A 27,557-nucleotide genomic window follows, 5' to 3' on the forward strand; every position below is an offset into this window, starting at 1 on the left:
GTGTATATGCACGTTACAAACCATCGTTCCAATCTTTCTACTAATTATCATGGGCATTATCAATCGAAACCGCAATCATAATCTTGAAGTAGATATTGAACTCTATAATGAGATGATAAGGTTCTTCACGAGCGTAATGAATACGAGATATGTTTTTGGAGCAATTTACTACTCTTCAAGCATAGAGCAAGCATAGAGCAAGCAAGTGAGTATTTTGGGAGTTTCAAACCGGTAGGACTGGCAGAATTCAAAAGGCGGTGAAATCGGAGATAGGGCGGTAAGACGGAGGAATATGGAACCTTGGAATATAGTATTGATAACTAAGCGGTTTTATGAACGCCAAGACTAATATTTTATGCCGAGTACGGAGTAGATTATTCGAGGTCACGCGACCTCTCCGTATACTCCTAACCTCAATTACATACAGGCCCAAGGCCATAAATATACAGGCGGTGATTAGAGCGGTAAGCCAAAGATTGGTTTTGTCGTAGTGGTCCAATCCGTCGCCTATAGAAGACGCACACTCGATGGTTAGATTGTAGGGGGTGTCCAACGTTTGACCCCCGAGACCATATGGAAATTGGCGACAAACCACGATTGTAATACCACATTGCTAGTCTGCCAATGGTACCACCTGTCTGCCTTTGGACCGCCATAACATTCAGAGGGCAACTACTATCTAAAAGCCCCCTAAGGGGACTATTTGTTGAGTGATGAGACGGCACAACTGAAGCACAATGTGAAGTGGAACACGGAAGCAATATCGATCGACAACCCGAGCTCCGGGTGCGGTGGGCCAGTTCATTAATAATGCTTGGTTATGGGGAGAAAACACAGACAGATGAGGGTATGTTGTACATGACGAGTTGCTGTTGTTGTAGACCTGAGTCCCGACCCCATTGGGTTAGCGTGTTTGCAGATCGTTGTACCGTGGTATACTTCGTCCATGTATAGGCGATCTTACGTATAGTAGTCAAGATATATATAGAGGGAGCGTATTCGACATCTTCCATGGCATTGCTTCTGCTCTTTATCTCTCAGATCTCAATACACTCATATTTTCCACCTTGATCCAAAATGTCCAAAATCCTCACTGTTGTTGGTGCCACCGGAGCCCAGGGTGGCTCCGTGGTTACGTCTGCCTTGAAATCTGGTGCCTACAAGGTCCGCGGAATTACTCGTAATGTTAACAGTGCGGCAGCCAAGTCTTTGACTGCGCAAGGTGTTGAAATGGTTGCTGCGGACACCAGCGATCTCGCAAGCCTTGTCAAGGCGTTTGAGGTAAGCTTTCCAACTGTTAAATGTCAGCAATTGGGCTCATGAAATCAGGGATCTCACGCCATTTTTGTTGTCACCGATTTCTTTGCCTCGTTTGCCACTCACGGAGTTGAGGAAACGGTTGCCATTGAGTCTACCCAGGGAATCAACTGCGCAAAGGCGGCCTCCCGGACTACCACCCTTGAGCACTACATCTGGAGTACTCTCCCGGACAATCAAAAAATCTCCGGCGGAAAATGCTCTGTGCCTCACTTTGAGAGCAAAACCAAGGTTGATCAGTATATTCACCAGGACAAGGCCCTGCTGAGCAAAACCACCTTCCTCTTCGTTACCTACTATGCGACGAACATGCTCATGCCTATGTTCCTGCCTAACCAATTTGTAAGTATCCGACTCACTTCTAATCTATATCATATGAAGGCTAATTTGGCGATCGATGCAGAAAACCACTGGCAAAAGTGTCCAGCTGTTGCCCATCGCTGAAGATACCCCAATCACTATACTCGGTGCCACAAAGATCAACCTCGGTATCTACGTCCTCGCCATTCTTCAACAGCCTCAAATCACCCTTCCCGCCAAGGAAATTTTGAAGCCTTGGTCTGAGGTTTCTGGAACCCCGGCTGAATACGCATCTATCTCCTTGGACCACTACGATAACCTATGGCCCAAGTGGGGCCGTGAGGTTGGTCTCATGTTGCAGTTCTGGGATTACGCTCGTGAGAGGAGTTGGGTCGCGGATGATGTAGTCATCAAGGAGGACTTGAGCATCACTGGTTTGGTGGGCATGAAGGAAGTTTTTGCTGAAATTGATTGGACTAGTGTCTGAGCCTATTTTGTTTCCATCGTGTACGATAGTGCACTAGAATATGGAGCATGATTGAGGGCGTCAAGCTGCGTTTTAGGAAATTTGAAGTAACTTAAACCATCAATAAGAACCCATAGTAGCCTTTTCGGTTGTTTTTGTTTTCGATATATTTTCGGTTCTTAAGTTATTTTTTGATGATTGAGACCTTAGTAGTTGTAATTTTCTCCTTTACAGATTAAAATCCATTCAAATCCATCTATGCATGCTGAATTCCACTTGAATTTATCAAGAGAATCCGTTGCTGAGGTGATTATTTGGTAATTTATTAGTATGTTAACTAACACACACGAGCGATTCAACGCATATCGAATGCTATCCGCATGTTTTTCAAATATTGAGACTCAATAATCTATATGCCCAACCTTCTTCGTAATATACTCGTCATGTTTCAGGGGCACAGTGATCATGATTGCTGACACATCAGCGCCTCCTGTCGATCTTCCACGGCTTCTTCCCCAACGCCTCATACGCCAAACTAAAGATGGATGGTACACCCCGAAGAGATCCAGCGGCAGAGAACAGAAGAGGATTAGCTTGCATCTACTGTCGATCCAAGAAGATCAAATGTAACCTGCCCTAGAAAAGTACTTACTCATTGAAAAACGGGAATTGACTCCTTCTGCAGGCAGTCGGACGAAACCATGTGAGAACTGCTTGGTAAGTTATCCCCCAATCAATAACTATAGCTCGAGACTAATCCTCATAGGATCGAAATGAAGAATGCATTTACCCTTTCATGAAACGAAGGGTCGGCACTGCGCGTAGCAAGCCAAAAGAGGGATTAGAGGAACGACTTGCGCGGATGGAAATGCTCCTTGAGCTTTCCAGCATAGAAATTGCCGCAATCAATTCACCTGTTGGTGAACAGCAGCTCGAGTCGTCACACTCTACCAAAAGCGCAGAGGTGCAAAACACCAGGAACGATGGCCACTTTCCATCTCTCGCGACAAACGTCGCTTTTGAATTGCTAGACGAAACAGATCTTACGAGTCACTCACCAAGCGACACTCCTTCAACTCACTCCCAACTGACACAAGAGAAATTATATTCGATTTCGAACCTAACGCAGTCACTAAATACCACACAGCACACACCACCTGATGCTGCCCAGACTTCGTCGCAGCATGTTGAATGTGCCGATCTTTTAGGTTCCGAGGTATGCATCTTTGTTTGCGTTAGCTTTTCACTGTCATTACTATATAAGACTAACCATTGAAAAGGTTGATTGGGAATATCATGGTATGAAACTTACATCACCGGCTCGTCCTCAGAATCTAACATGCTCTCAGGGCCAACATCCTTTTTATCAATCTGCTCCGTTCCAGGAATTACTTGGGTATCGGAAAGGTCGAGAGAACCGGGATTCCTTGAGACTGCTAGAACCCTTGTGCGTAATATTGACTCTCGACTGAAGATGCGATCCAATTTTCGCCGCGAACCCATCCCCGAGCCGAATATGGATTCTGCCTGGGAATATTCCCAAGGTTTGTTGTCCCTCTCACGGTACTTGTCTGATACTAATAATAACAGCCTACTTTGAACATTCTTTTGATGCTAGCCTTGGGCTAGTGTCTCGACATCACTTTGAAGCACGCCTTCGTCATCACTATACTCAGAATAGCATGATTGATGATGATCCAGCTTGGTATGCGCTACGCAATACGGTGTATGCCTCCGGCTACAGACTCAAAATGTCCAGTATGCCATACTCAAATACATCTGAGGAAATCCAAGGCAAAGCTTGGCGATACTTTGAAAAAGCCATGTCCGTTCACAATGAGCTTCTGTATTGCAGCACTGGTCTGATGGCCGTCCAGGCGTTAACAGCTATGGTTTGAATCTCCCGTGTCGATCCCAGCGGAACTTTTCTCTGACGCTTTTTGTATATTACGACAGAGCTTCTTCGCTGAAGGTCTTGGAAGCCAATCCCTTGGCTACATGCTTTCCTCCTGTGCGATGCGGTTGGCCCAAGCCAAAGGTCTTCATCGACAGCCGGCCCAATCCTGGAATTTACCAGTGGCAGAACAAGAGCATCGGATGCAGTTGTTCTGGACCCTTTACGTATTTGAAAAGCACATCAGCTATCGCTCTGGGCGACCTTCGGTTGGTGTCCTCTTGGTCCATTTTTCCATGTGGCCAAAATTGAATTGACTGAAAAGGACAGATTATTGACGATGACGATATCAGCTGCTCTCTGCCAAAACTCCAGGACACTGGTAGTACGGATATGGCTTGTTTCACCTACATAGTGCAGCATGCCCAGATCTCATCTCGAATCTCAAAACAGTTGGCAAGTGGGAAATCATTCAGGCAAACTCCCGCAAAAATCATTGAAGTCATCCGAAATCTCAATACGGAACTTGAGGAATGGCGAGATTCCTTGCCGTTGTTTTTACGGCCAGATTTACCCACTAGAAGACATGGCCAGCAGCTGCACAACATCAATATGTATCCCGTCATGTATATCCGCTACGCCTATTTTGGCAGCGTCATGGCGATACATTCTATCCTTACCCATCCTTGGAACAGTGCTCTTTTGGGTTCCAGTCAGACGCCAGCGTTGCAGCATGATATCTCAATAAGCGCACATGTCGTTGTGAATGCAGCAAGGAGTATCATCCTAGACACTGATGTAATCCATACTGATGTATCGACACCGATATGGTACGTCATCCACTAAAGCATATGATATGTCCTGACAGAACTCCGGGGCTGAACTGGGCATGTTACTAATGGTCAATACCCGAAACCAGGCTGGCATTATACTTCCCGCTTGTCAGTGTTATCAATATTTTCATCTATATCTTGAAATACCCTGCACTTCCAACGGCACCGTCAGATCTAGCATTACTAGACATCGCCACAGGTCACTTCGCCCGCTTGGAATTTGCATCACCCGACATTGCGCTACCTTTTGTTAGAGAAATCGCGAGACTGGCCCGCGCTACCATCGAATTCACAAAGAACACTACGCAGTCTCCGGGCTCTCTAGGGCAGGACTTAACCCTTGCGGCACCACAGACATTTGAAAACTATGTAAGGCCAACATTCGTATATATTCCCTAGTTTAGGCTAATACTCCTACTAGCAGTCTCATAGCGATGATATGATTGACTTGTATTCGGATAATTGGGGTACAATGTTTCCGACTTCTCAAGAATGATACTCTTGGCCCTTTCAGCCTTGACTAGCAGTTATTTCACAGATGACGGGCAATTTTTCGTCGAAAAATTTTCTCTATTTTCTTTTCCAAAAACAACTGCCAAAAGAAACTAGAGGCCAAAATGGTCTTCCTCCGTGTCCCTTGACACCTTTCGATTGTTGACTGTAACACGCACTCGATACGGTGGTGGATACAGGTCGGAGGGTCCTTGTCGTATACCCTTCCTTCTTCCCATTCAGGCAACTGGAGCAGCCTAAGAATATGCGACCGTGACTGATCTTCTATCACAACAGAGGGGAAGGAACTGTTGTTGAGCCGTGTTGCATTGGGACTACCGAAATATCCAGGCGTTGGATCGTACTGTGAGTTGTTTTCCCCATAATGCAGGCTCTTCAGGCTGGGAGATGAAATCGGCATGATATGGGCTCTATGTCATCTATATACGATGGCAGTGCTGGGAGAGACCATGTCAGCTTCCCTAAGTACCGGATTACATTCTACCCGTCTCTTTTCCCTTTTATGATTCATAAGGAGTTCCTTTAATTCGTTTCGCCTCAGAGAAGGTAACAGCACGAAAGAAATCCGAATATTCGAACTGCCACAAAAGCTGATGATAGATATATTTTCCCGGTTTCCCATCCACTATTCCCATTAATTATGTACTTCTCGATCTCCGAGAGCATTTCTTTAAAAGATCCCGACACTGAAGCCTTATTTGTTGACTGTGTAGGTGCTACAGCCTCTTTAGGCTTGCATTCTTGGTCCCACCAACTCCTAATAATTTGTGACCTCCGGGGATCCGAGCAAACCCAACGTATATGATAGTTTCCGGATTTGTAGACTAATATATAATCGGTTGTGCTATCCGGGTCAAGTGCGATGGCCTGTTGCAAAGTGAGATTTCCGAGATCTGATCAAGGCAATTCGAGAGACTCACCACTATATCCAAAGAAGTATTTGCATCGGCGAATTGATCTAGATCCGGGTAGTATCCTTTCAAATCCCTTTGATGGCCGGACTTTCCCCTGATAGTCGATCTAGTGGCCCATCCAAATGAAATCACATAGGCGCCATTGTATCCAAATGCCATGGCAAGCACTTTAGAATCATCCGATCGATTGTAAGTCTCCGTCAAATAGTTGTTGATCTGTTCTGTTGCTTCGCTGCACCAGAACCCATTCACCCACTGGGCATAGTACATTTTCCCAGGCCCGAGGACACAAAATTCAAGTGATGGGCAAGTTTGCCTGCGAGAGTTGGGTAATGCTCAAGTGAGTACTCTGAGACATCTCTTAGCTGGGTAGATTGTCGCAGATTTGAGGAATTGCTTACGCCAAGTTCCTCCTCCGTAACGAGCAATCCATGTGGCGGAAGTCCCATAGCTGACGGCACCAATCCATTCCGAGCCAACCTGTGATTTCGGCCAGCCACCCCTAGAGCTGTTGGTAGAGACGATTAGTAAGTATCTCATGCAGTTGGCTCCCTTGCACTGTCAACGTACGCCTGGTAACATCTTGGTCCACTGAGAGCGCAACTGTAATCTCCCATGGTTACCGAAAAGGGAGACCAGCCTTGAGCTTTCGATGAAGAGTTTTGCGACTGGCGATTGGCTTCAGCGACCTTTGCCTTTCTCTCCTGTTCCACCTTTCTCTGTTGCTCCGCCCTGTTTTTCTCTTCCACCCTTTTTCCGATCGCGTTGGGCTTGCTTCTCTTGTTCTCTTGATATTTTCATCTCGGCCTCTTTTTCTCTTTGAATCCGTTTGATCTCTTTGTCATGAGCAGCCTGCTTCTTTCGCATCTGCTTCTCCATCCGCTTTTCTATGCGCTCTTCCAAGAGTGCCTCGCGCTCCTCTCGCTGGGCGATAAGTTCTTCCATGTTTAAGCGCATGGCTTCCACGTCCTGGTTAGCCTTCCTGATCATTGCCGCACTCATATCACGCTCCTCGCGCATTATCTCTTCTTTCTCGCGGTCCTTTTGGCGCATTGCCTCTCGGATCTCTTCTTCGAATTTTTTTTGTTCCTTCATCCATTTTGCTCTCTCTTTAAGGGTCTCGCTCTGTATCCCTTTTCCGACAGCTGTCTGATCAAGTTGGAGATTCTGATCGACTAGTTGTTTTTGTATATCTGTGATTATGGGGTTCTTGTATTTTGTCAGCCGCTGTACGATACTTCTCGCCGTAGTCTTGGTGTATATGATTCCGTGGAGCAGAATTTTGCTTCTATATGAGTCGCCAAGCCATGTCGCAATCTCACTAAGAATCTCGGTGTCATTCTTCGATGTATCGTCAAAGCCGGGCGTGTCAATCAAATAAACAGTATATTGTGCGCTCTTTCAGCACCTTCCTAGGCGACTGTGTCTGGACTATCTTTTCTTCAAAATGAACAAGCGCATTGTGTTCAGGCGAAGGAAGGAGTAAGTTGCTTAGTTGAATGTCTAGTCGTGTGTTAGTGCCATCGTTCTGGATTTGGAAAAGGCAGCGGACTACCTGTATGGACTACACCGGCCACCGAATGCAGGAAATCCAAGGCAATCAGCAATTGCCTGATGCAGGGTTTGAGGTCCTTGAGAGTCATTGTTTGTCCAGGGATGTATTTTATCAACCTGCACTTATTCCTAGGAGCTCATGAACAAGGCAGATGTGACGACCGTGAGGACCATCAGTATAAAAGTGACCCAAAAGCTTGCGAATGAATCTTTTGCCCGGGTGATTGGATTCGACTGAGTTTAGACGTTCATATATGCCAAGCTCATGGTCTCGATTTTGGCCAAGCACATAGATCTTTAGAGCAACATATTTCGAATCGCTATCTCATAGTGGAATTAGAGGTATGAAGAACAAGAAAGTGATTCTGCTCACATCAAGTCTCGGGCGAACCAAACAGTACATGTCACCCCATAGCCCAACTTTGCAAGGACTTGGTATCTTTCATTTAGCACCTCCCCTTGTTAGGCAGGGTAGTACTTTTCGGGATAATATGTTGGTAGAGTCTCCTCTTCGATCTCTAGAGACGGATCGAGCAAAGTGAATCCGGAAGAAGGAAAGACTCTCGGGGTAGATTTCGATTGACATGTCCGACGAGTTGCACTTGTTATGTGGCAGGGACTAGGTAAGAACATTCGGCGACGAGGAAAAATCGAAGACAGGGGTAGACCTAGAGCTTTCCCAAGAAGGGGAGCACAGGTATGTCGAGTGCCCCGTACAGCTTGAGCTTGGCCCATGTTGGAAAAAATAATACTAGAATCCGACCATAGATAAATGCAGATGGGAGAAGATAATTGCGAGAAGTAATTACGCGTTCCTTTTTAGGTTCTATGCACCCCCCTAGCTAATTTTCCCCACATTGAGACGCTTCAAGTTCGCTCTGGACCGTGGCGGCGATCTCCACGACACCCGGGACGCCCCTAGATGATAGGGCCTGGTTTGCGATGGTTAGTTATGGGGATCGATCCGAATGACCCCGCTAGCTGGCCAGTCGTTACCGATTGGTTAGTCGCCGCCAGTCGGTAAGGAGGAGATGAGGTGGAGCAAGCATTGGACGGGGAGTGTCCACGTCAGCCCTGCGGGCTACCGTAAGACTTCCCGCTGTTGGCTCTTTCGCTTAATTCAGATGTCGACACCCGTTGGAAAACGGAGGAAACACTCCAAGGTCTCTGGATTGTGCGACGATCTACGCCCAATCGTGAACACATGGAACAGTCTGTAATTTCCGGTTTGGGAAGGCATCTTGAATGTATATTTATTTTTGAAAACTAGCATATTCATGGAAAAGTGGGATGAAGGAATGTAAGCCTCGGGTCGGACTACACCTTATTCAAAATCTGTTTTCTAACTCTCTCGACAGAGCCTGGTGAGACGGTGTAGGGGATACTCTTCAGCCTCGAGGACCAGGTAGCCCGGGACCCCCATAAGCGCGTGGAAATTCTATTCAGCAAGGAGCCCCACTGCGATGTGACTTCCTTGTTCTTTGTTTAGTCCAGATTAATCTAATGTATAGAGGCCGGCTAGGACAGGAAAGCCCGCCGACTTGAAGTGCCATATACCGAAGCGCGAATTGAAAAACAGGTCAAGCGGGAAGAACACAGTGCGGAAAGTTCCAAACATGAAGCGCGAGCGTACAACAAGCAAAATTCGATCATCTCAAAGCCCGCTTCTGGAGCCCAAAAAACTACGGAACCAAAACAAATAGCACCAAACACCGATGCCACAACGGGCTTCCACAAGAGGCTTGAAGCAAGACCGGCCGATACAGTATCGGGATTTTCAATACGATAGTAGTCCTCCCGAAGCATATCCACCGTTGTGTATGCAGAAGTCCAGGACTTGTAGATCAGGTCTTGGTATTTGAAGCCGTCAAGATTCGGGAAATTTTGACTAGCATACAGCCTGGCGACCTCTTTGACATCTTCGATTTCGTCATATGGCCGGGTACCTCCTGAAAGTTCGTAGATCAGGCATCCCAAAGCAAACAAGTCCGTTTTGAAAGACCGTGGTGTCCATGGTGCTAAGCGATATCGGTCTTCTTCCTCCACGTATGCCTCCATATCGCTAATGACCGACCCGGCAAAATCGCATAGTTTGATAGATAGATCATCGGCCACGAGGAAATTCCGAGGACTAATATCACAATGAACCACACCATGGCTATGGATAAAAGTGATAGCATCGATAGCATTCTTGATCCACTTTTGTCGAATATCCTCAGACGGCTTATTATCACGTAGATAGGTGCGGAGGTCTCCAAATCGATAATATGGAAAGTGGAGGCCTTGCTCTGTAATGTCGACGCAATCGAGGATGTTTGGGTTCTTCGGCAGAGTCTGGTAGATAAGCTTTTCGCGGGTGATACATAGATCCGATATATATGATATGTGTTGCATGGTTTTGATGGTTGATTCAGAACATCCCGTGAGATTGTGGGTGATAGGGATTTTGATGACTCCATTGCTATCTTCAAAAACAGCCCCTGCGGCCCCCACGGCGATGAATCTTGCCCCAGCAGGCACCTGCAAAACTGGATAGCCACTCATTTTGATCTGTGGTGGAGAGAATTCAAGAGGAAAGCGTAGGATGGACGAAGAGACTGGCGTGAAATAAATAAGCCAAGGCTTGCATTAAATCAGGGGCTTCATACATGAGAAAAAGACAAGCACGTGACCCACCTGAACTAAAGGATGATCCCGTCCTGCCGAGCCTTAACCTTGAAGCCCCATAGGCCCCACACTACGGGGTATATCCCTTACATCATAGACCCATAATGCAGACGTACATGCATTCATTCATGCCATTTTGACAAGAGGGAGAGGAAAGAGGAAAATATTCCCTACAAACAAATAAAGGCTAGCTAGCCTGATAAACAGGGATCCCGGCGTCTCGTCTCAACACACTTTGGAGCCATTATGATGATCTCATTGCCTTTAGCCCGCAAAAGTAAACGCCGGGGAATGTCATAGCAATGCCTCTAGGCAATCCATTTACCAAATTTTATGCTTAATGTCAAGCAGATATAGGACAACGGTATAAAAAAGAAGGATATTATGATAAGCCTAGCATATGTCAGTCCTAATTCTCTCAAGATTGGCCGACATCATACCTCTTCACTGTTTTTGCCTGTTCGATGAACGTTCTGCTTTCTTTGATTTGGAGAGTCGTTAAAGCCTGTTGTATCTTGCTGTTCTTCATGTCGAGTAAATGCTGGGTTTCAGAGAGAAGGTTGCTCATTTGGGATCGTATGTGAGTATACTTCTCCATTGTCTGTTCTAATGTTCGAACAGAGTCGGAGCCGGTTGTGGACAATCCTATTTTCGCCGCATGCAAATCAATTTTCAACCGCTGGCATTCACTATCGAGTGACGCGATGTAGCGAAGAATAGCACCTTTCATCCCTTCTTCATCAATCAGACCATCACATGTAGGGTTTTCCTCGTCTGAATCTTGTGGATGTTCGTCGTGTTGTATGCTTCGATGGGATAGGCTTTGAAGACTGAGATCTTCAAGCTGGTCTTTCAATGTCTGCAGACGATCAAACCATGCATTCAGAGCGTAAGATCGTATAAGGTGGACCACGTCCGTTAGTCCTTTGGGGGTACCAGCTTGATTCTCAAGGAGAATATCATTGGAGAATATTTCAACGTCCTGAGACATAGTCCGTCGAGATGCTGATGCCCCTGTGGATTCATAGTCCTTTTTATCCCGATTGAGACAGAATTCCTTGAATGATTTGGTATGTTCTTGCTTTCTCAGAGGGTCAAGAAAAACATAAGGATCGTTGTCTGAATTGTCTCCATCAAATTCCGGACAAGGTGGAAACAAAACCAAGACTAACAAAATTAGTTAATTGGTAAATTGGTAAATTGTGCGATCTCATTGATGTGTAAACACAGAGTCATCCATACCTTGTTGAAATTTGGCGTCGTTTATGACATGGATGGTAATGTGCTGTAGGATGTCAAGGCCATTTTGTGAATATCGTTCACCTTGATCGCAGAACATGCTATCGTCAACAAATCGCTGCCGAGAAATGCGACGATTCAACACTCGGTCCTGTAGTGCCAACACTCTTGTACGTAGGAATCTTCCAATAGCCTGTGTTCTGTCGTCCTCAGATTGATATCCTTGCGCATAGATCGTTCGTGGCACATCCACAGAAAATGTGATGGGATGGTCCTGATGAAGGTAGATGGACTTGACAGCCGAATCCCGGGTGGTTAGATCTTTTGCATGCTCCACACTGGCAATGGAAAGTCGCCCTAGGTGCCTTTTGACGATTTGAAGGTTTCTCTCGTGCTCGTAGGTACCGACAGATGAAGGGATATGGCCAATCTTTGTGCTGCAGAGCTTATCGATACCTGTACTCTTTTCAATGTCCTTGAATGATGTCCCGATATGGTGACTGAAGACATTAGGGTCCAAAGAAAGTCCACTACCCAATGCCTCCATGCTCAAACACGTGATATGTTGTGCGCAGATGATTCGACAGCGAGGGTGATCCTTTGAATCAGGATCCGTGTTGGAAAGGTGTAATTCTAGGTCTCGCATGGATTCAGGGTCTGTCCCATCATAGTCACCATGATCTATAACTCGATCGCCGTCGCCGATATTCACTACAAACACCGGAGAGGACAAAAGAGCAATCTCAGAATGATAGGACAGGCTGTGAGGGGTATGTTCAGAAAAACGCCAGATCCGGTCGTATCGTGAATATGTCAACAAATGATCATAAGTAGGAGAGAGAGTTTGCAAATATTTATCGTAAAGGCCCTCGGGTGTGTTAGGAAGCCATGCTGAAAGAACTTCTCCCAACCTTTGTGCGGTGGGATTCTGAAGCTTCGGCCTATTAGAAAATTGGGAATCGTTCATGGGAATGAGATGTTCAGGTTTCAGTGGAGCGACGATGCGGGTAGAGGATGAGAATGAACGGAGGCTATATTTCAACAAACAACCCTTAGGCCACGCGCCTAAAGATCTCACATATGGCCAACACATCACAGTGATGATGTAGCAAGGGTATATGTAGATGTAGATGTTAAAGTACGGTGTGTTTCAGAAAGACTCGTATCCGATGAGCTGACCAGTTGAGAGTCCAGTGCGGCGGTAACGTGATCCAGTGCTTTTCACTTAACTTTCCACGGCAGAGCTTCGAATGAGCTATATACGTCTTGTTGAACGGTGAGCCATTCTTCTGCATCAAACTTTTTCAAACAGATAGAGATCTGATACTTGAGAGCAGCTGAAGTCTTTGCTTGGACTCGAAAAGAATAAACTGCTTGCTATATATGAGTTTCGAAGCCTGCCAGTTGTTACTGCGAAGAGCATTGCCAGGTTTGCAAGGAGGTCACCTTGGTTTCTGCTTAGGTAATCCAAACGCCAAGACGCTAGCCAAGGTTCCGCCGGAGCCGGCAGCCCTAAGTGGATCTTGAAAAACTCATCCAATTCCCATGCGAGAAAAAAAGAAAAGAACAAAAAAGAAATCTCAGGTTTGGTTTTTAGGAATAGCCGAACGCGGGGGTCGAACCCGCAGCCTTAAGATTAAGAGTCTTACGCTCTACCGATTGAGCTAGCCCGGCCGGGCTGTTAGAAGATGCCAGTTTCAATGATACTTAGTTAGCTGGTTTGGCTCGGCGATAAAATCATGCTATTCAACTCATATCAAGTTTGGTCCTCGTACTTCGAACGAGAAATTTTGTGATTTCTTGTCCCTTAGTTATTTTTCCGCATATAGCACCTTCTAATAGAGATTTCATGTGGCTCCGCTTCCTACCAAAAAAAAAAGTCAGAAGTGATAGTGTATCATCACTTATCTTGTGCTATAAAAGCAATTTGTGATTTTTCTCGATGGGAACATTGTCCACGGATATGAATGCCGGAACCTATCCGCATCTAAGCGAATGCCAAGTTGTGCCATCTTCTCTCAAGATGAGCGACAGCTGCGGGAATTGGGTATCATTGAGCGCATGCCCAACAGCCTCGATTTGTCTCTAGGGTGTGCAAAATGCGACATTCATGCTTGCAACTCTAGATGGAACCAGAACTGTTTTCTCAATTGAACCCGCCAAGATTGACTCGTACTTCAAGCACTCTGAGTGAAGGGTGTAAATTTCCTTCCAAAGCTCTTTTGTACCTTGAGAATTACCCTGGTCTTCTAGGCGCATTCCTTTGCTGGCTTTTATTGCCAAGAGCTTAGAGAACCCTGACTCTGTTCTTCAATAGGAGCCAGCACATAGTCCAAACTGTTTTGCCAAGCAGCAAAGTTACTTGTACGGGATTCCGTCTAATTTGCCATTCATTTTATCCTGTTATCTCAAGAGATCGGTGAGTGTATTGTAACATTGTTATCACTTTGTTAGTAGCATCTAATTCCCTTGGACCCAGTATGCCAACCCAAATTGCAAATAGGAGATCCAAACTCATTTACGTCAACATATAGCCCTTTATAACCTCGATGCATTGTTTAGTAGTCGATACTTCTGGCATGAAATTATCAAGTGACACCTGATGTGTTAACACTAAGTTATCTAAACTCGTGGGTCTATCAAAAGACCGGAAGAATATCGGGCCGTGAGAGTGGATACCAGCGTGCCCACTGTGGGGGAGTGAGTCATTCTTAAAGACCAACCTTGGAATCCACTAATTGGGAGAGGAGTTGTGTTTTTGGTTACAGAACAGAATGATCAGTCATTGAACAACAAAAAGATGTAGATGCCAGCAACATAAATTGCAACTCAAGTCAGATCCAGTATTTTGTTGATGTCGACTCGTTATCTAAAAAAGACATCGGATGGTCGTCTTACATATTGAAATCCTACGTTAAGGATAGAGGCTGTATAACCCGCCGACTATTATTGTTAATACCATGAATGCACCTAATGCAATGATCTCCAGGAATAAAATGCTCGATATGTCTGTGCCTATCAAAAATCTCCCAAACTACTTCCTAGATATATTTCTCCCAGTCCGCCATATGCACGTTATTCCTCACGACCAAATCAAGTCATTGAGGTTGGCTTCTCAAGCTCAGTTGCATCTTCAGTTCTCCACAGCGATGTGACAGTCTTCCACTGTGTATAGAAGCGGAGACCGTCCTTGCCATAGAAGTTGAGCAGTCCCGTTCCAGCCACGCTTCGCTTGTTACCGGTGAAGGAGAACATGGGAAGGGGAACGGGGACTGGAACATTAATTCCAACTTGTCCGGACTCGACGCGCTTCTGGAAGTGCGTCGCACTAGATCCGGACTGGGTGAAGATGACTGCACCGTTGCCCCATTCGTTGCTATTGATTAGGTCAATTGCGCTGTTGATTGTATCGGCTTCAATGCAAAGCAAGACAGGGCCGAAGATCTCCTCTCGGTAGCATCTCATTTCGGGTTTCACCCCGGTGATAATAGTCGGACCGACCTATCAAATTGGCGTGTTAGCAGGATAGTTTATAGGAGTTGAAGTAAACACTGGGACTCAGGATTTCCATACCCAGTTTCCATTAGGGAAACCCTCGGGTTTGTATTCCCGACCGTCCAACGCGATAGTGGCACCGTCCTTCTCCGCACTCGAGATGAGGTCTACACAGCGATCCCGGCTCTGGGGCGTAATCAACGGACCCAGATCAGATCGGGCGTTAAACCCACTTCCAGCCTGGTACCCCTTGGCGTTCTCAATCAATTCGGGCAGCCATTCGCGAGCTTTACCAACTGTAATCAAGACGCTTAGCGCCATGCAACGCTGACCAGCCGCTCCAAATGCAGCTCCAGCGATGGCGTTCAAAGCATGCTTCTTATTACTATCCGGCAGAAGAGCTGCGTGATTTTTAGCGCCTAGATTTGCCTGGACACGTTTCCCATTCGCGGTGCCACGGTCGTAAATATATTCGCCAACCTTGTTCGACCCGACGAAGGAGATAGCCTTGATCTCCGGGGCGTCCAAGATAAAGTCAACCGCTGGTTTCGATCCGTGGATAACATTTACAACACCCGGTGGGAAACCCGCTTTCTTGCAAAGTTCAGCGATGATCATGGAAGCACCTGGTGCGCGTTCGGTTGGCTTCAGAATCAGGCAGTTACCAGTCACAATGGCAATCGGGAGACTCCAAAGAGGGATCATGGCGGGGAAGTTGAAAGGGCAGATGGATGCGACAACCCCGAGAGGGAGACGGTAGGAACGGGTTTCCATATCCTTGGCTACCTCGAGGACCTCGCCGGGAAGCTGTGTGGTGATTCCGCAGGCGGTTTCACAGACTTGTAATCCGCGGAGAACATCACCTTTTGCGTCGGCAAAGGTCTTGCCTTGTTCTGTGACGATGGATATTGCTAGGGAATCCATGTTCTCGCGGACCAGGTTGGTCAACTTGAAGATCATTTCTTGTCGTTTCATGATGCTAGTGTCTCGCCAGGCGGGGAATGCATTTTGAGCTGAGATCACTGCGGCTTTGCACTCGCTAGGGGTTGTTTCCGGGACTCGTGAGACTACATTGTTTGTTGCGGGGTCGTGGACCTCGATCCATGTGGTTGTTTTAGAGCCAACCAATTCATTGTCGATGAAGTTTTGGGTGTCATGGATAGTATCAGGCTTTTTGTGATCGCCTTTATAGTTTAAAGTAAGGAGGTGAGTCTGGGCCATGATTGAGGGAGAATTCGAAAGTGAATATCCAAGTGAAGGACACGGCGATCTATTTAGAGGAAATGCGGGGAAAAGCCCGAGATAACCCCGCAGTGACACCTAACATCCATGACCATCGTAGTTATCTTTTAGTAAATCCCTGTATTTTCATAGGAACATATCAGATTGAGGCGTATTCTGTGAACATACACCCTTTTTAACAGCATATCATGCTCTCACAGATTTCAAATATATTTGCAGTGGGAAACAGACAACGCCTGAGGTATCTAGACAGAAGTTTGCACAGAAGGGTGTTAAGGGTATGTATGCTACATGGTCATCATCGAATTAAGTTAAAAGAAGAAAAAGACAGGAGTTAGACAAGATGAAATTATGTCTATGCTCACGTTCAAATGACACGAGACCAGACCAGAACAGTCAAACACCGAGATCATCAGTCGCTCGCATTGAGAATACACAACTCCTTCGCATGCCAAATCCGTCGTCGCCGCACGACATCTGCACCAAAGGTATCCATGATACCATCGTCGTTGTAGCGGTCAGCAGGGGAATCACCATCATCATCGAAAGATGGACGTATGAGTCGGGCTTCCTCGACGCTTGCGCCGAACTCGTATTCGCCGCGGCAGAGGACCGTGACACCGATGGAGGCGTTGGTAGACTCTCCGCTTGGCAAGACGGGGAGTGCTTGTTGCAGCATTCCGGTCCACACGAGACGACGGGTTAGATCTAGGGCGATGTTGTTTGGCTGGTGGCGAAGGCTGGGTTGGAGACGGAGGATGGGGTGAATAGGGCGGGAGGAGCGGTTGTGGACGGTGATATTTAAGGTGAGGAGGTCGTCTGTCTTGACGCGGAAGCGTGAGCGGCCCGTTTGTTCCACTGCGACGGAAGTGTCGGGTGAAGATGATGGCGAGGTCAGAGAGAATCTCATTTCGACATCTTCGAGTCGCATGGCTTCGACCATACGGTTGTTCAGTCGGACGTTTCGGAGGTCAATGGATCCTTCGCGGCCTGTGGCAGGTTCCTTCCAGCCTCCAAGAACTCTTTTGAGGAGCTCTTCCCGGAACCAGAAGGCTTCACGCGAGGCCGCCTCAGCTTCAAATGATAATTTGTTGGCGCTGACGACGAATTGTCTCCGTGTGCCGGTGTTCACGACTGGGATGGAGGCATGTGGGTTGTCTAAGTAGACGCGAGGCAAAACCAGAACAAAGCGACAAACCTGTCCAGGTTGGAGGTCTCCGTCGACAGAGTACTTGCCCTCAGGATCATCCGTGGTCGTCGCCTCCGGTTGGAGAGCGGCCATTATTTGTTCACTTACGCGCAACCACACCGAGAGAGGACTCGGCCAGGCGTTGCGCAAGTCAAGCAATACGATACAGTGATCAGGTCCGTAAGCCCCTTTTCCAAGGCGTCCGAGGACTTGCGGGAAGGGCTCATTGTCAGTGGTCGAGAGCAACGCATCCGACTTTTGTATAGAGTCGACGGAGGGTTCAATATGGTTCTTCCAGGCGAAGTCACCGCTAAATGGAAGAATGTCACAGCGGGCAACCTCCACACTCGCATTGACCGTGACTGTCAACGGCACAAACAGTTGCCGGGTATAGAATATATCAGGCAATTCACCCGGGGCTGTTCCAACGTAGGAGTAGTCGATCTGGACTGTTGTCTCCTGCAAACCAGGTTTTCCAAGAACGTCTACGGTAAAGGTTGCCTTCTGGCCTGCTGCAATCGAACAATCACTGGGGTCCTGGCCCAGCCGACGCCATCGTAAAGCGGGCTTGGTTGCTAACTTGAGTTCCAGCTCGTAGATCTCGACCGGCAATAGATCTCTATTACTCAGTGCAGTCTGTAGCTGTCTAGTAGTTGAATCCTGGAAGGTGAATAGGACAAAATCCACGGGGCAAGAAGAGGCATTTTGAAGTGTAATGGTGAAGGTTTTGACTTCACCTTCAAGGACCATCATCGCCGATTGCGATAGAGACATAGATTCGATGACAAGTGACGGTTGTCTGGCGATGACCTTGACTTCACATGTTGATGTTTCCGGACCTTTTTTGACATCAATCTTGCCATCCTTGGAGGTCGTTGAGCTCCAGGAAACCGGGCGCTCTGTAAGAGGCTTCTTCGCACTCAGACCTGTTCGCTTAAACTTGACTTCAGGTTCAGGCTTCCAGAATGTCTTGAAGATAGGGAATCTCCGCGTTCGACAGTATCGCACTTTCACGATACATCCCGTAATCTGAAGGCTGCCTTCCCCATGGGCGACGCCAAGAACAGTGATATCTTGCACAGAGAGGGGAGCGATGACGAAATTTTCTGCCACTGCATCAAACGGCACACCACTGCTCTCTAAGCGCAGATGTTCAATCTCGATTTCAAATTCGTAGGGGTTTTGCAAAGTTACTTGGAACGGCGCAGGTTCATCGGCGACAGTGAGCATTTCCAATGCCTTGCTGGTAGGCTTGGCGAAGGGGTTGTACAGGAACGGATCCTTTTTCGCCTTGTCCGAACTCGTGGTAACCGCATCCAGCTCCGTTTTGGACCGCCGAACAGGTCTTTTGGGATCTGGCAGTGACAATAACTGGACATCACGCACTAGGAAGTCATCCCAATACTCTGCTACCATATCAGAAACACCTAATCTGGTGCCTGCGCCCACGGTGCGCTTAATGTTATTCAGAAGGCGGACTTGTTCGTCTTGCGGTAGATACGGCGGGGATCTGTATGCTGCACCCAGCATCATATCTCCTCGAATGGTCTGCAAAAGCTCGACTGTAAAACGCAGGACTCCAGTGAAATCCGGAAGGGCTTCGCAGCAGTTGATGCACGCTTTTAGGACATCAATCTTCAAGTTCAGATCACCGTAACGATCAAGAACTACATGTCGGAATGCCCGCTCGGCAATACTAGCAACCGAATCATATTCATTGCTTTCCTGCAGACCACTCGCACTGGATAATTGGCTTTGTCTCTTCTCCCATTCGTAGAACGATGAAGGTTGAACACCGTAGATTTCTCCAATTGTCGCAAGAAGGAGACGCACACTTGACTCCATATTGCCGGGGCCTGCGTCTAAGGAATTGACATCAAATGCGGTGTCGCTCAGAGACGCCAACCCGGCGGCGGGATGAATGCCTACCTCCGCTGCACCAATTTTTCGTGCTTGCACTAAACTTGGTACCATTACTGAAAGAAGCTCACGCAAAATGAATGCTTTCTTTCTAGGCAGGTCAAGAAAATTAAGAACAGCAACAACACCAACGATTATGGGAACAGCGTCAGTCGCAGGTAGGTCTGCACCAAGGGCAAGCGGCAAAGCCCGGTATAAGAAGTTAGCAATTTCAGACTTTCGGAGCAAGACAGTTCCCCGAGGAAGCTCTAGCTGGAGTAGTGGAACCAAGTGTTCATTCATTACAATGTGCTTCAAAGCATTGTCATCCAAAGCTCCATCGCGAACGCGGGCTGACACCATCAGTCGCGCTAATCGAATCACCGTCTCCGAGAACACCAGCTGTGGAAGAGGTTCATCTGTGATATTGGCCGCGCGGGTATAAAGATTTAAGATGGTGTTTGAAAGATCTGGCAAGAGATTGGCTAGGTTGTGTAGGGAGATAACCCTATTTCCAGCGCTACTAGGGGTCGTTGAGTCGCGGGAAGGTTTGGAAGATTTGTCTGCAACAGGGTACAGAACTGATGGAATCTAGTAACCAAATCAGCGATCTGACACGAGTACCTAGGGTATTTGATGGCATTGCTAGTGATCCACATACCTGAAAGTCCATGCCTGCCCACCCGAACATCAGCAGGCAAAGAAGAATAGTCTCGAGCGCTTTAGCGTGCCAGATGTAGTCGCTGCTTGCTCGAGCATTATTCGCCGCTTCAGTCAGTTCCTTGAGGGCATCGGGCCACCTTCCCGCCTGCAGGAAAAGAGTTCCAATGATCACCCCGGCACGGCCCTTGATCCGGTTCTTAGTTCTGTCGGTAGCACTCATACCACTGACAGACATTCGGTCACGGCTGTGCTCCTTCGGGGATGCTGTCGAAGGTGCTCTGCTTCCCGAGTTTGTACGACTGGATAGGTGAATTGCCCGAGTGATCTCATCAAATGTTGTAGGAGTCTCATGATCGCTAGGAGCTGGGGAGCTAGCATTAGATCTCAACGGAGTACCATCTTGTGTGCCGTGCGGATTCGATGATATCTGGGTGGGCAGAGTCATACGATTCAATAGTCGGTCTACTGGCCGCGGCCGTAGTTCTGGGTTCCGGTGCGGGCCCCATGACGATGCTTTGGGCGAGTCGATTGACGGTATGCTTTGAATGGTTTTTGCAAATTCATCCATTTCGGAGAGTAGAACAGACGTAATATCGCATAGAACTGTCTTCATTGTCGTGGCCTTGGAGGTCTGGGGCGGAGGAACCCAAAGGACATTATCCGGTCCATTCGTGATCTTGTCCAAGCCAGGGTGATCAAAAACCACGAGTTGATTTAACAAAGCCCGTGGGTTCCTCTCCTTCACCCCATCGAGCTCTTCCAACAACCGATCTAGTCCCTCCGGAGTGGGGTGCTTCTGCTCGTCGCCAGTGCTCTCGGGCAGTTCGGACCCATCTGCGATCGCAATAATAACCAATGGCTCTCTGTATAGTTCAAAGGGAAATAGTTCGAGATGCGAGGTCGGCGGGACAGAGAAAGAAAGGTCATAAAGAATCAATCCGGTAGGAAACGCCAGCGGTGAAAACATGTCTAGGACAAGAGCAGGTTAGTATATATGGTAGCAATGTCCAACTTCTCGCGATCATGAGTAGGGCATACTTCTGTTCGGCCGCGCATCGGGACTAATATCCCCTAGTCGAACTACATTTTCAGCTTGTAGTCGGGCAGCGAAACTCAAAAAGCGCGAGCGCTTGATCTTGCCGATGGGGAGGAGGAGCGCCCTGAGGCGCACAGGCGCAATTGGGGACAGAGGGTCAACACCCATTCTGTCAGTTGAGAGCAGTTAATTATATTAAGCCCACATCCACACAATTATCTAGGCAGCTTTCGGATATCATGTAATAGGGGAAATTGCGAGAGACTGGACGAAAAGCGGGTCCGGGGTCTCCTATGAATGTGTACACACGGAGATGATAACTCGGGACTAGGGCGGAGAGTAGTGACAATTCTACCGATAAGGATAAACCCGACGTAAACTCCGCAGTCTCCAACGATCTGCCCTCCTCTCACCAAATAATCTTATTTGTTTTATCTTTTCTTTGTCTTTACTGGAATTTAACCTCTGCTCAGCGTTCTGTCAACTTTTGTTTCCCCGGCTTCGGTCGCGCTCTATCCGAACAGTGGCCCCAAGTTCACCATCTTCACGGCAGCCTAGACAACCTCGATCTTGTTACTCATCTGTGTTCATACAGAGGTGTAGATGAACTTCCATGTCTAATCTGATTAAGATATAAGGCCCCAATATAACCAGATAGAAGAAAACATACCAAGATGGCTATGAATGTGGATTTCAACGCGTTGAAGGCGCGGACCATGGGGTCTGGTGCCGATGAGGAAGCTGTGACAGTCGATACAAGAGGATTGATTTCGAAAGTGCTGGCTCGATACTCCGGCAAATGGTGAGATTCAGGTGTTCTCTATCTTGGGATCCAAATATTAACCTACTGATTGAACAGGACGGTCCTCCGAGAAATGATTCAAAATGCTGCCGATGCCTCTGCAACGAAGGTAACGATCAAGTTTGAGACCCTTCCATCGACCACAGTACCATCACCTTCATCAAATGATCCCACCGCACATCTAAAACATACCATCACCAACCACACTCTTCGACGTCTTCTGATCTCAAATAATGGCGCTCCATTCAGCGAAAAGGATTGGGCAAGATTGAAGCGGATCGCAGACGGAAACCCAGATGAAACTAAGATCGGTGCATTCGGAGTGGGCTTTTATAGTGTGTTCGATGATTGTGAGGAGCCGTTTGTGTCTTCTGGTAGCCAAGCTATGGCCTTCTACTGGAAGGGGAATGCGTTGTTTACCCGCCGACTGGACCTCGGCGAAGCCGCAACTCAGGATACCACTTTTGTATTGGACTATCGCAATGATTCTTCCCCGGTTCCATCTTTGCTGCAGCTCTGTCAATTTTTGTCGAGCAGTTTGACGTTTGTCTCACTACAAGAGATTGAACTTTGGTTGGATGATTGGAACCTTCTGCGGCTATCAAAAAAGAAGACGGCTCCCAGCGTCGATGTCCCGATTCCGAGAGACATTGACACTAAAACTGCAGAGGGTTTGATGAGAATTGTCAATGTCACTCGAGAAATCGCGCAGGTGGACGCTTCGTGGATGCGAATTGTGGAATGGAATCCCAATGCAAGCTTGTTCCGCCTTGATAACTTTCGAGATTCAACAAGTTCGCTGAAGAGCTTCTTCTCTAAATTCACGCAAAGTACACCCGAGAAACAATCCAATGCCCAGAAACCGGAACCTGAGGGCCAGAAAGATTCAGGCAACATGAATAGCATGCTCTCAGCATCGGTCTTCTTGCATATCAACACGGCATCGCTCCAACCATCTATTAGTAGAGAACTGAGCAAAGAATTGGAACGGGCCACACGGAAGCCTCCACCTAAGAAGGCAACCCTCGCAATTCTAACTCCTTCTTACGACGCCAACATGGCGACTGGAGCGTCCTCATCGCAGTCAGAAATTCTTTCATCAATCTTACCCTCAAAGGGTGGAAGAGTCTTTATTGGGTTCCCTACAGCGCAGACGACTGGTTTGAATGCCCATGTCTCTGCTCCATCTGTCATTCCTACTGTGGAGCGAGAGAGCATAGATTTAAACACACGGTACATCAGCAAATGGAATCTCGAGACGCTGCGGGCAGTCGGTATTGTTTGTCGAATTGCTTGGTCTGCAGAGATGGCTACCATAAAATCGAAACTTGCATCCAGAGTTGGACCATCACGCTCGTCTAAGATTCGGAAAGAAGACATTGTGGATGTACTACCAGAGGCTATTCATACTGCAAATCAATTTGCATTCCGTGAATCTACCCCATCTTCTGTTTTGGGACAGACAATCGAAGATGCATTCTGGATGTGCAACAAGAATGCCTCTATTGAGGTCCTTTCTACCTGTGGTGTCATCCCCAGTCATCAAACGCGCATCGCACCCAAAGATCTCAGCTTCATGGACTCAATTCCTGCTCTGCCTGAAGAGTTTTTACAGGGCGCTAAAGATTTTGTCAAAAGGCTGACCGATTTCGGGTTGGTCACAGAAGTTACGGTATCAGACATCAAGCGTGAATTAGAGTCTAATACTTTGCGATCCAACCAAGTCCTTGAATTCATATCATGGCTTGGCCGTAAAGCCGTCGCTGGTCAGCTTGATAACTCTTCGGTCCAGAGTCTACTACGCGTAGCAGTGGCTAATGACGAGGACAAAGATGGAGTCACTCGTTTGATTATCTTTGCGGAAATTACCTGTTTTTTGAACCCGCAGCGCATTCCAGCGGAACTGCCCGTACCACCCAGCGTGATACCTTTCAGGTTCACCAAGTCTTTGAACAAGCATGACCTGGAGGCACTTGGCTGGGGCGAGCTGCAAATCGTTCCTTGGCTTAGCTGGATCGTCAAAAATTGCGGAAATCGCAGTATATTCTCAATAGATCAAGATATTACGCAGTCAGCAACCTTTTCGGGCCAGGTATTGCCTGTTTTGTCAAAGCAGTGGGAAACCCTCAGTCAAGCTTCAAAGCAAAGTATCGTCGCCACACTTCAACCCCAGACTGTGATCCCCACGAAACTTGGAATGAAGCAGCCCGTGCAAACATATTTTGCTTCTGTGCGTCTCTTTGACGACCTGCCTGTGGTTCATGGCCTGAATGGTGTCAAGGAGAAAATCCTCGTCCAACTTGGAGTTCGCAAAACCGTGGAGCTTGGTGTGATCTTTGAGCGTCTGATCAATACTCCGATGAGTGATGTGAAAGGTCCTGCGTCAAAGAAATGGAATCATGTTGATCTCATCCGCTACCTTGCCTCTGTACGAGAGGATATTCCTGCGAACGACATCCAGAGACTAAAGGAGACGAGCATCTGTACTGCCGAAAGTGGGAGTGGCATCGAAGGCACACGTTACAAGATTTCCGAGCTTTATGAGCCGAAGGATGCGCTCCGAGCTCTCGGCTTACCGGTTATCGAATGGCCGGGTATTTATACCAGCAGCAGCAATGAGGGTAAATTCCTTACGATGATGGGGCTCAAGAGTTGCCCATCAGCTGTTGAACTAGTGATGCTCATGTCAGCCGGGGCCACAGAGAAAGATAGTCGAGCAAGCAAGGCTCTGTCATATTTCCTCGAGGAGTATTACACAAATGGTTATGTTTCGTTTGAGATCAGTGCGGTAACAGTGCCGTTCCTTCCCATTGAAGGATCTGATAGCTTAAGCGCTCCGAAGAAGTGCTTTACCGATCAAGGTGCTGCCTTATTCGGTTTCAAAATTCTCAGGAACAACCTCCACCCCCATGCCTCCAGACTGGGAGTCAAGGCTCATCCTCCCATGACGGACTGTCTTCAAATTCTCGCGAAGCAGCCCCCGACTACCCAGAGGGATGCACGGATTGTGTTTAAATACCTGGCAGGCAGAATATCCGATCTAAAACAGCAAGATATAAACCGCATTTGCCAGGCTCCTATAATCCCAATTCCCATCCACCATCAATCAGAGAAGGGAGCCAAATACCGGCTCGTGGCCCCTAGGCTGTGCTATCTCGGAGACGGGGAGGACTACAAGGACATATTTGACTTTGTCGATTTTGGACAGGAGGCAAATCTCTTCCTCATGGCCATCGGCTCAAAACGAGAACCGACTAAGATTGAGATTGCACGCATGCTGGTCAAAGAACCCGCACGCATATCTGCAGCATTCCAAAGTTCTGAGAAATACCTCATGCTTCTCAGGACTCTCGCGGAGGTGCTCCCGGTGCTGAAGAAGGATAAGGATCTCTTTGTTGAGATGCAGAGAGCAAAATTCCTTCTTGCCAGTCGAGACATCCCGCCCTCTGCGTCAGACCATGGTGGCAAAGAAAAGTCGAAGGAATTCCATGATGAGGAGGACGATATGGACATCAAAGAATGGTGCCTTGCTTCTGCCAAAGACATTGTCGTGGTAGACGATTTCCAAAGCTTCAACCTCTTCAAAGAACACATTTTCGCCGCTCCACAAGAAGAGGCATTGGAGGACTTCTACGCTATTCTTGGGGCTATACCCTTAAGTGGACTTGTTGAAGAACACGCACGAATTGGTAGCATCGCCTCGGATCAAACCCCTGCATACAAACTGGAGAAATTGATCCTAGAGCGTGCGCGGCTTTTCTTGCATGATCAGCCTGCAGACTATGTTCTGCATGGAGCCCGATGGTTGGAGCATTCCTTCAAAGTCCAGGTTGTGACATCGATCAGTCTTACAAGATCGCTGAAGGGACGACGGGTGTCGCACACGCAGAAAAAGAATGCGATTGTCGCACGGCTGACCTCGGGCGTTGGCTTATGCATCTGTCCGGATCGATACGACCTGTATGAGATCAGTCAGGCATTGGTGCAGTTGATTTTGAAGCGACCGAAGCTGCACTCTACCCTTACATTGGAAATGCTATTGAAGACCGATCTCTTAGAACTCCGGGCTCGAGGTTACAACGTGGAACGTATTCTGAAGCAAAAAGCCCAAGAAGCTCGGGTCGCGGAAGATAAACGCCAAAAACAGGTCGAGCAGGAGAGGCGTGCTTTGCAAGAGAGAGAAGCTTCCTGGGCGGCGGGTCAAGCTCAGCGTGACTCTCAGCTGGCCGACGAAGAGAGGGCCGAAGCACAGGCACATAATTCGATGCCTGGCGTTTTCCCGGAATCCCCGAAAAACGAGAAGACCTTGTCAGAAGAAGCACATGCCGTTCCCCCAGAGACAATGCCGAAGCGACCCAGAGGCTTGTTTGGCAATCTATCGAAACGATTTGGCTTAGATATTAGACCGTCAGGCTCAAACTCCGGCACTGAAGAACAATCCCGGTCTCTGCTTCCCGGGTCTTCCACACCTCCACCGCCTTACGCCCCCAATGACCCCCAGACTCAGCAAAAACGCCCAGAACAACCTGTAAATGGCAATTCGCCGCATCGATTGAACTCCGAGCTTCTCTCCGCCGTCCAAGCATGCCGACCTCATGGATCCTCCGACGTGTACAGCCGCCCAGAGACAAATCAAATCCAAGAAAGCAAGTCCTACTGTGACGAGCGCCCAAGTCACGATCTAGAATTCGTCGCCACGCTCCCTAGTGGCATGAACGTCCTCTTCACGAAGGCAGTCACCGAGCGATCTGCCTTCCTCGCGAAAAACCGCATAGGGTTCAACCTCTTTGCTTCTATCCTCCTCGACTGTGGCATGATCTTCTCGATGCGGGCCGACAGCCTGACCATCTTCTATGACCCGGGCGGCAAGACGATCGCATTCAATCGCGCGGGCAGTATTTTCTGTAACTACTTTTACTTCCAGTCTTTGCAAGAGCAGGAGCTACTCAATAGCCCGAGCCCAGATCGCACCGATGCTATTGTGTATTGGTGGGTGATTCTGTGCCATGAGCTAGCGCACAACTTGGTCGGAGATCACAGTTCTGCACACAGCTTCTACACTGAGGGTTTTGTGACGCAATATTTCCCTAAGGTTGCTGTCAAGCTCGCTTCGCTGCAGGCGCCAGCCCCAGCTGCTCAGTCTGGACAGTCTTGATATTTTGCCTTGATGAATACCCTCGGCCTTTCTATTCGGATGGAAAGTGCATTAGCCTTGCTAATTAAATATTTTGATTCTTTTCTTTGCAAATAGTGAATGTGAAAATCCTTTCAAGGATATCTCCTCCCATAAATGTGTTTATGATATATTGGCACCTCATGTTGTAGGATTTTCTACGAAATACGGCTGACTAGTGATTATATTGAACTTGACCGGTATCATGCACTCTAGTTATTTGTCCCTCGTTCTCTAGATAGTCTGACATACATGTAACTATGATACAACCCAGACTCTGTAATAATGTCTATTTATAGGTCTAACTTCGTGGCTATTATACCTCTTGCGTTGTCAAGGGGCTTACAGATAGTATTTGATG

At 47.6% G+C, this 27,557-nt stretch overlaps 10 protein-coding genes across 10 annotated transcripts; 4 read left to right on the forward strand and 6 right to left on the reverse strand.

The window, feature by feature from the left end:
- Positions 1–1,077: 1,077 nt before the first annotated feature.
- On the forward strand, positions 1,078–2,104 carry N7518_009446 (NmrA/HSCARG family protein; the record flags this gene model as incomplete). Its single annotated transcript, XM_057190372.1, has 3 exons — positions 1,078–1,281; positions 1,330–1,659; positions 1,721–2,104. 3 exons carry the CDS (start codon positions 1,078–1,080, stop codon positions 2,102–2,104), a joined length of 918 nt encoding a protein of 305 aa, XP_057038028.1.
- Positions 2,105–2,879: 775 nt separating this feature from the next.
- Positions 2,880–3,981, forward strand: N7518_009447 (fungal specific transcription factor domain-containing protein; the record flags this gene model as incomplete). The annotated part of the gene is made up of 4 exons (XM_057190373.1): positions 2,880–3,299; positions 3,364–3,382; positions 3,469–3,627; positions 3,674–3,981. The coding sequence occupies 4 exons, from the start codon at positions 2,880–2,882 to the stop codon at positions 3,979–3,981; spliced, it is 906 nt and encodes a 301-aa protein (XP_057038029.1).
- Positions 3,982–4,589: 608 nt separating this feature from the next.
- On the forward strand, positions 4,590–5,248 carry N7518_009448 (transcription protein; the record flags this gene model as incomplete). The annotated part of the gene is made up of 3 exons (XM_057190374.1): positions 4,590–4,807; positions 4,897–5,179; positions 5,243–5,248. 3 exons carry the CDS (start codon positions 4,590–4,592, stop codon positions 5,246–5,248), a joined length of 507 nt encoding a protein of 168 aa, XP_057038030.1.
- Positions 5,249–6,918: 1,670 nt separating this feature from the next.
- N7518_009449 (uncharacterized protein) lies at positions 6,919–7,290 on the reverse strand (the record flags this gene model as incomplete). Its single annotated transcript, XM_057190375.1, has 1 exon — positions 6,919–7,290. One exon carries the CDS (start codon positions 7,288–7,290, stop codon positions 6,919–6,921), a length of 372 nt encoding a protein of 123 aa, XP_057038031.1.
- A 613-nt stretch (positions 7,291–7,903) lies between these two features.
- N7518_009450 (uncharacterized protein) lies at positions 7,904–8,526 on the reverse strand (the record flags this gene model as incomplete). Its single annotated transcript, XM_057190376.1, has 3 exons — positions 7,904–8,111; positions 8,165–8,230; positions 8,270–8,526. 3 exons carry the CDS (start codon positions 8,524–8,526, stop codon positions 7,904–7,906), a joined length of 531 nt encoding a protein of 176 aa, XP_057038032.1.
- A 783-nt stretch (positions 8,527–9,309) lies between these two features.
- N7518_009451 (protein kinase family protein) lies at positions 9,310–10,335 on the reverse strand (the record flags this gene model as incomplete). The annotated part of the gene is made up of 1 exon (XM_057190377.1): positions 9,310–10,335. One exon carries the CDS (start codon positions 10,333–10,335, stop codon positions 9,310–9,312), a length of 1,026 nt encoding a protein of 341 aa, XP_057038033.1.
- Positions 10,336–10,876: 541 nt separating this feature from the next.
- On the reverse strand, positions 10,877–12,244 carry N7518_009452 (uncharacterized protein; the record flags this gene model as incomplete). The annotated part of the gene is made up of 2 exons (XM_057190378.1): positions 10,877–11,625; positions 11,701–12,244. The coding sequence occupies 2 exons, from the start codon at positions 12,242–12,244 to the stop codon at positions 10,877–10,879; spliced, it is 1,293 nt and encodes a 430-aa protein (XP_057038034.1).
- Positions 12,245–14,790: 2,546 nt separating this feature from the next.
- Positions 14,791–16,413, reverse strand: N7518_009453 (CoA-acylating methylmalonate-semialdehyde dehydrogenase; the record flags this gene model as incomplete). Its single annotated transcript, XM_057190379.1, has 2 exons — positions 14,791–15,198; positions 15,271–16,413. 2 exons carry the CDS (start codon positions 16,411–16,413, stop codon positions 14,791–14,793), a joined length of 1,551 nt encoding a protein of 516 aa, XP_057038035.1.
- A 433-nt stretch (positions 16,414–16,846) lies between these two features.
- N7518_009454 (TRAPPII-specific subunit TRS120) lies at positions 16,847–21,389 on the reverse strand (the record flags this gene model as incomplete). The annotated part of the gene is made up of 3 exons (XM_057190380.1): positions 16,847–20,113; positions 20,184–21,154; positions 21,224–21,389. The coding sequence occupies 3 exons, from the start codon at positions 21,387–21,389 to the stop codon at positions 16,847–16,849; spliced, it is 4,404 nt and encodes a 1,467-aa protein (XP_057038036.1).
- Positions 21,390–21,895: 506 nt separating this feature from the next.
- Positions 21,896–27,178, forward strand: N7518_009455 (histidine kinase-like ATPase domain-containing protein; the record flags this gene model as incomplete). Its single annotated transcript, XM_057190381.1, has 2 exons — positions 21,896–22,023; positions 22,081–27,178. The coding sequence occupies 2 exons, from the start codon at positions 21,896–21,898 to the stop codon at positions 27,176–27,178; spliced, it is 5,226 nt and encodes a 1,741-aa protein (XP_057038037.1).
- Between the last annotated feature and the right edge of the window lie 379 nt (positions 27,179–27,557).

The sequence above is a fragment of the Penicillium psychrosexuale genome, assembly GCF_028828465.1.
Source record: "Penicillium psychrosexuale strain IBT 29551 chromosome Unknown utg000005l, whole genome shotgun sequence".
Classification (NCBI taxonomy): Eukaryota; Fungi; Ascomycota; class Eurotiomycetes; order Eurotiales; family Aspergillaceae; genus Penicillium; species Penicillium psychrosexuale.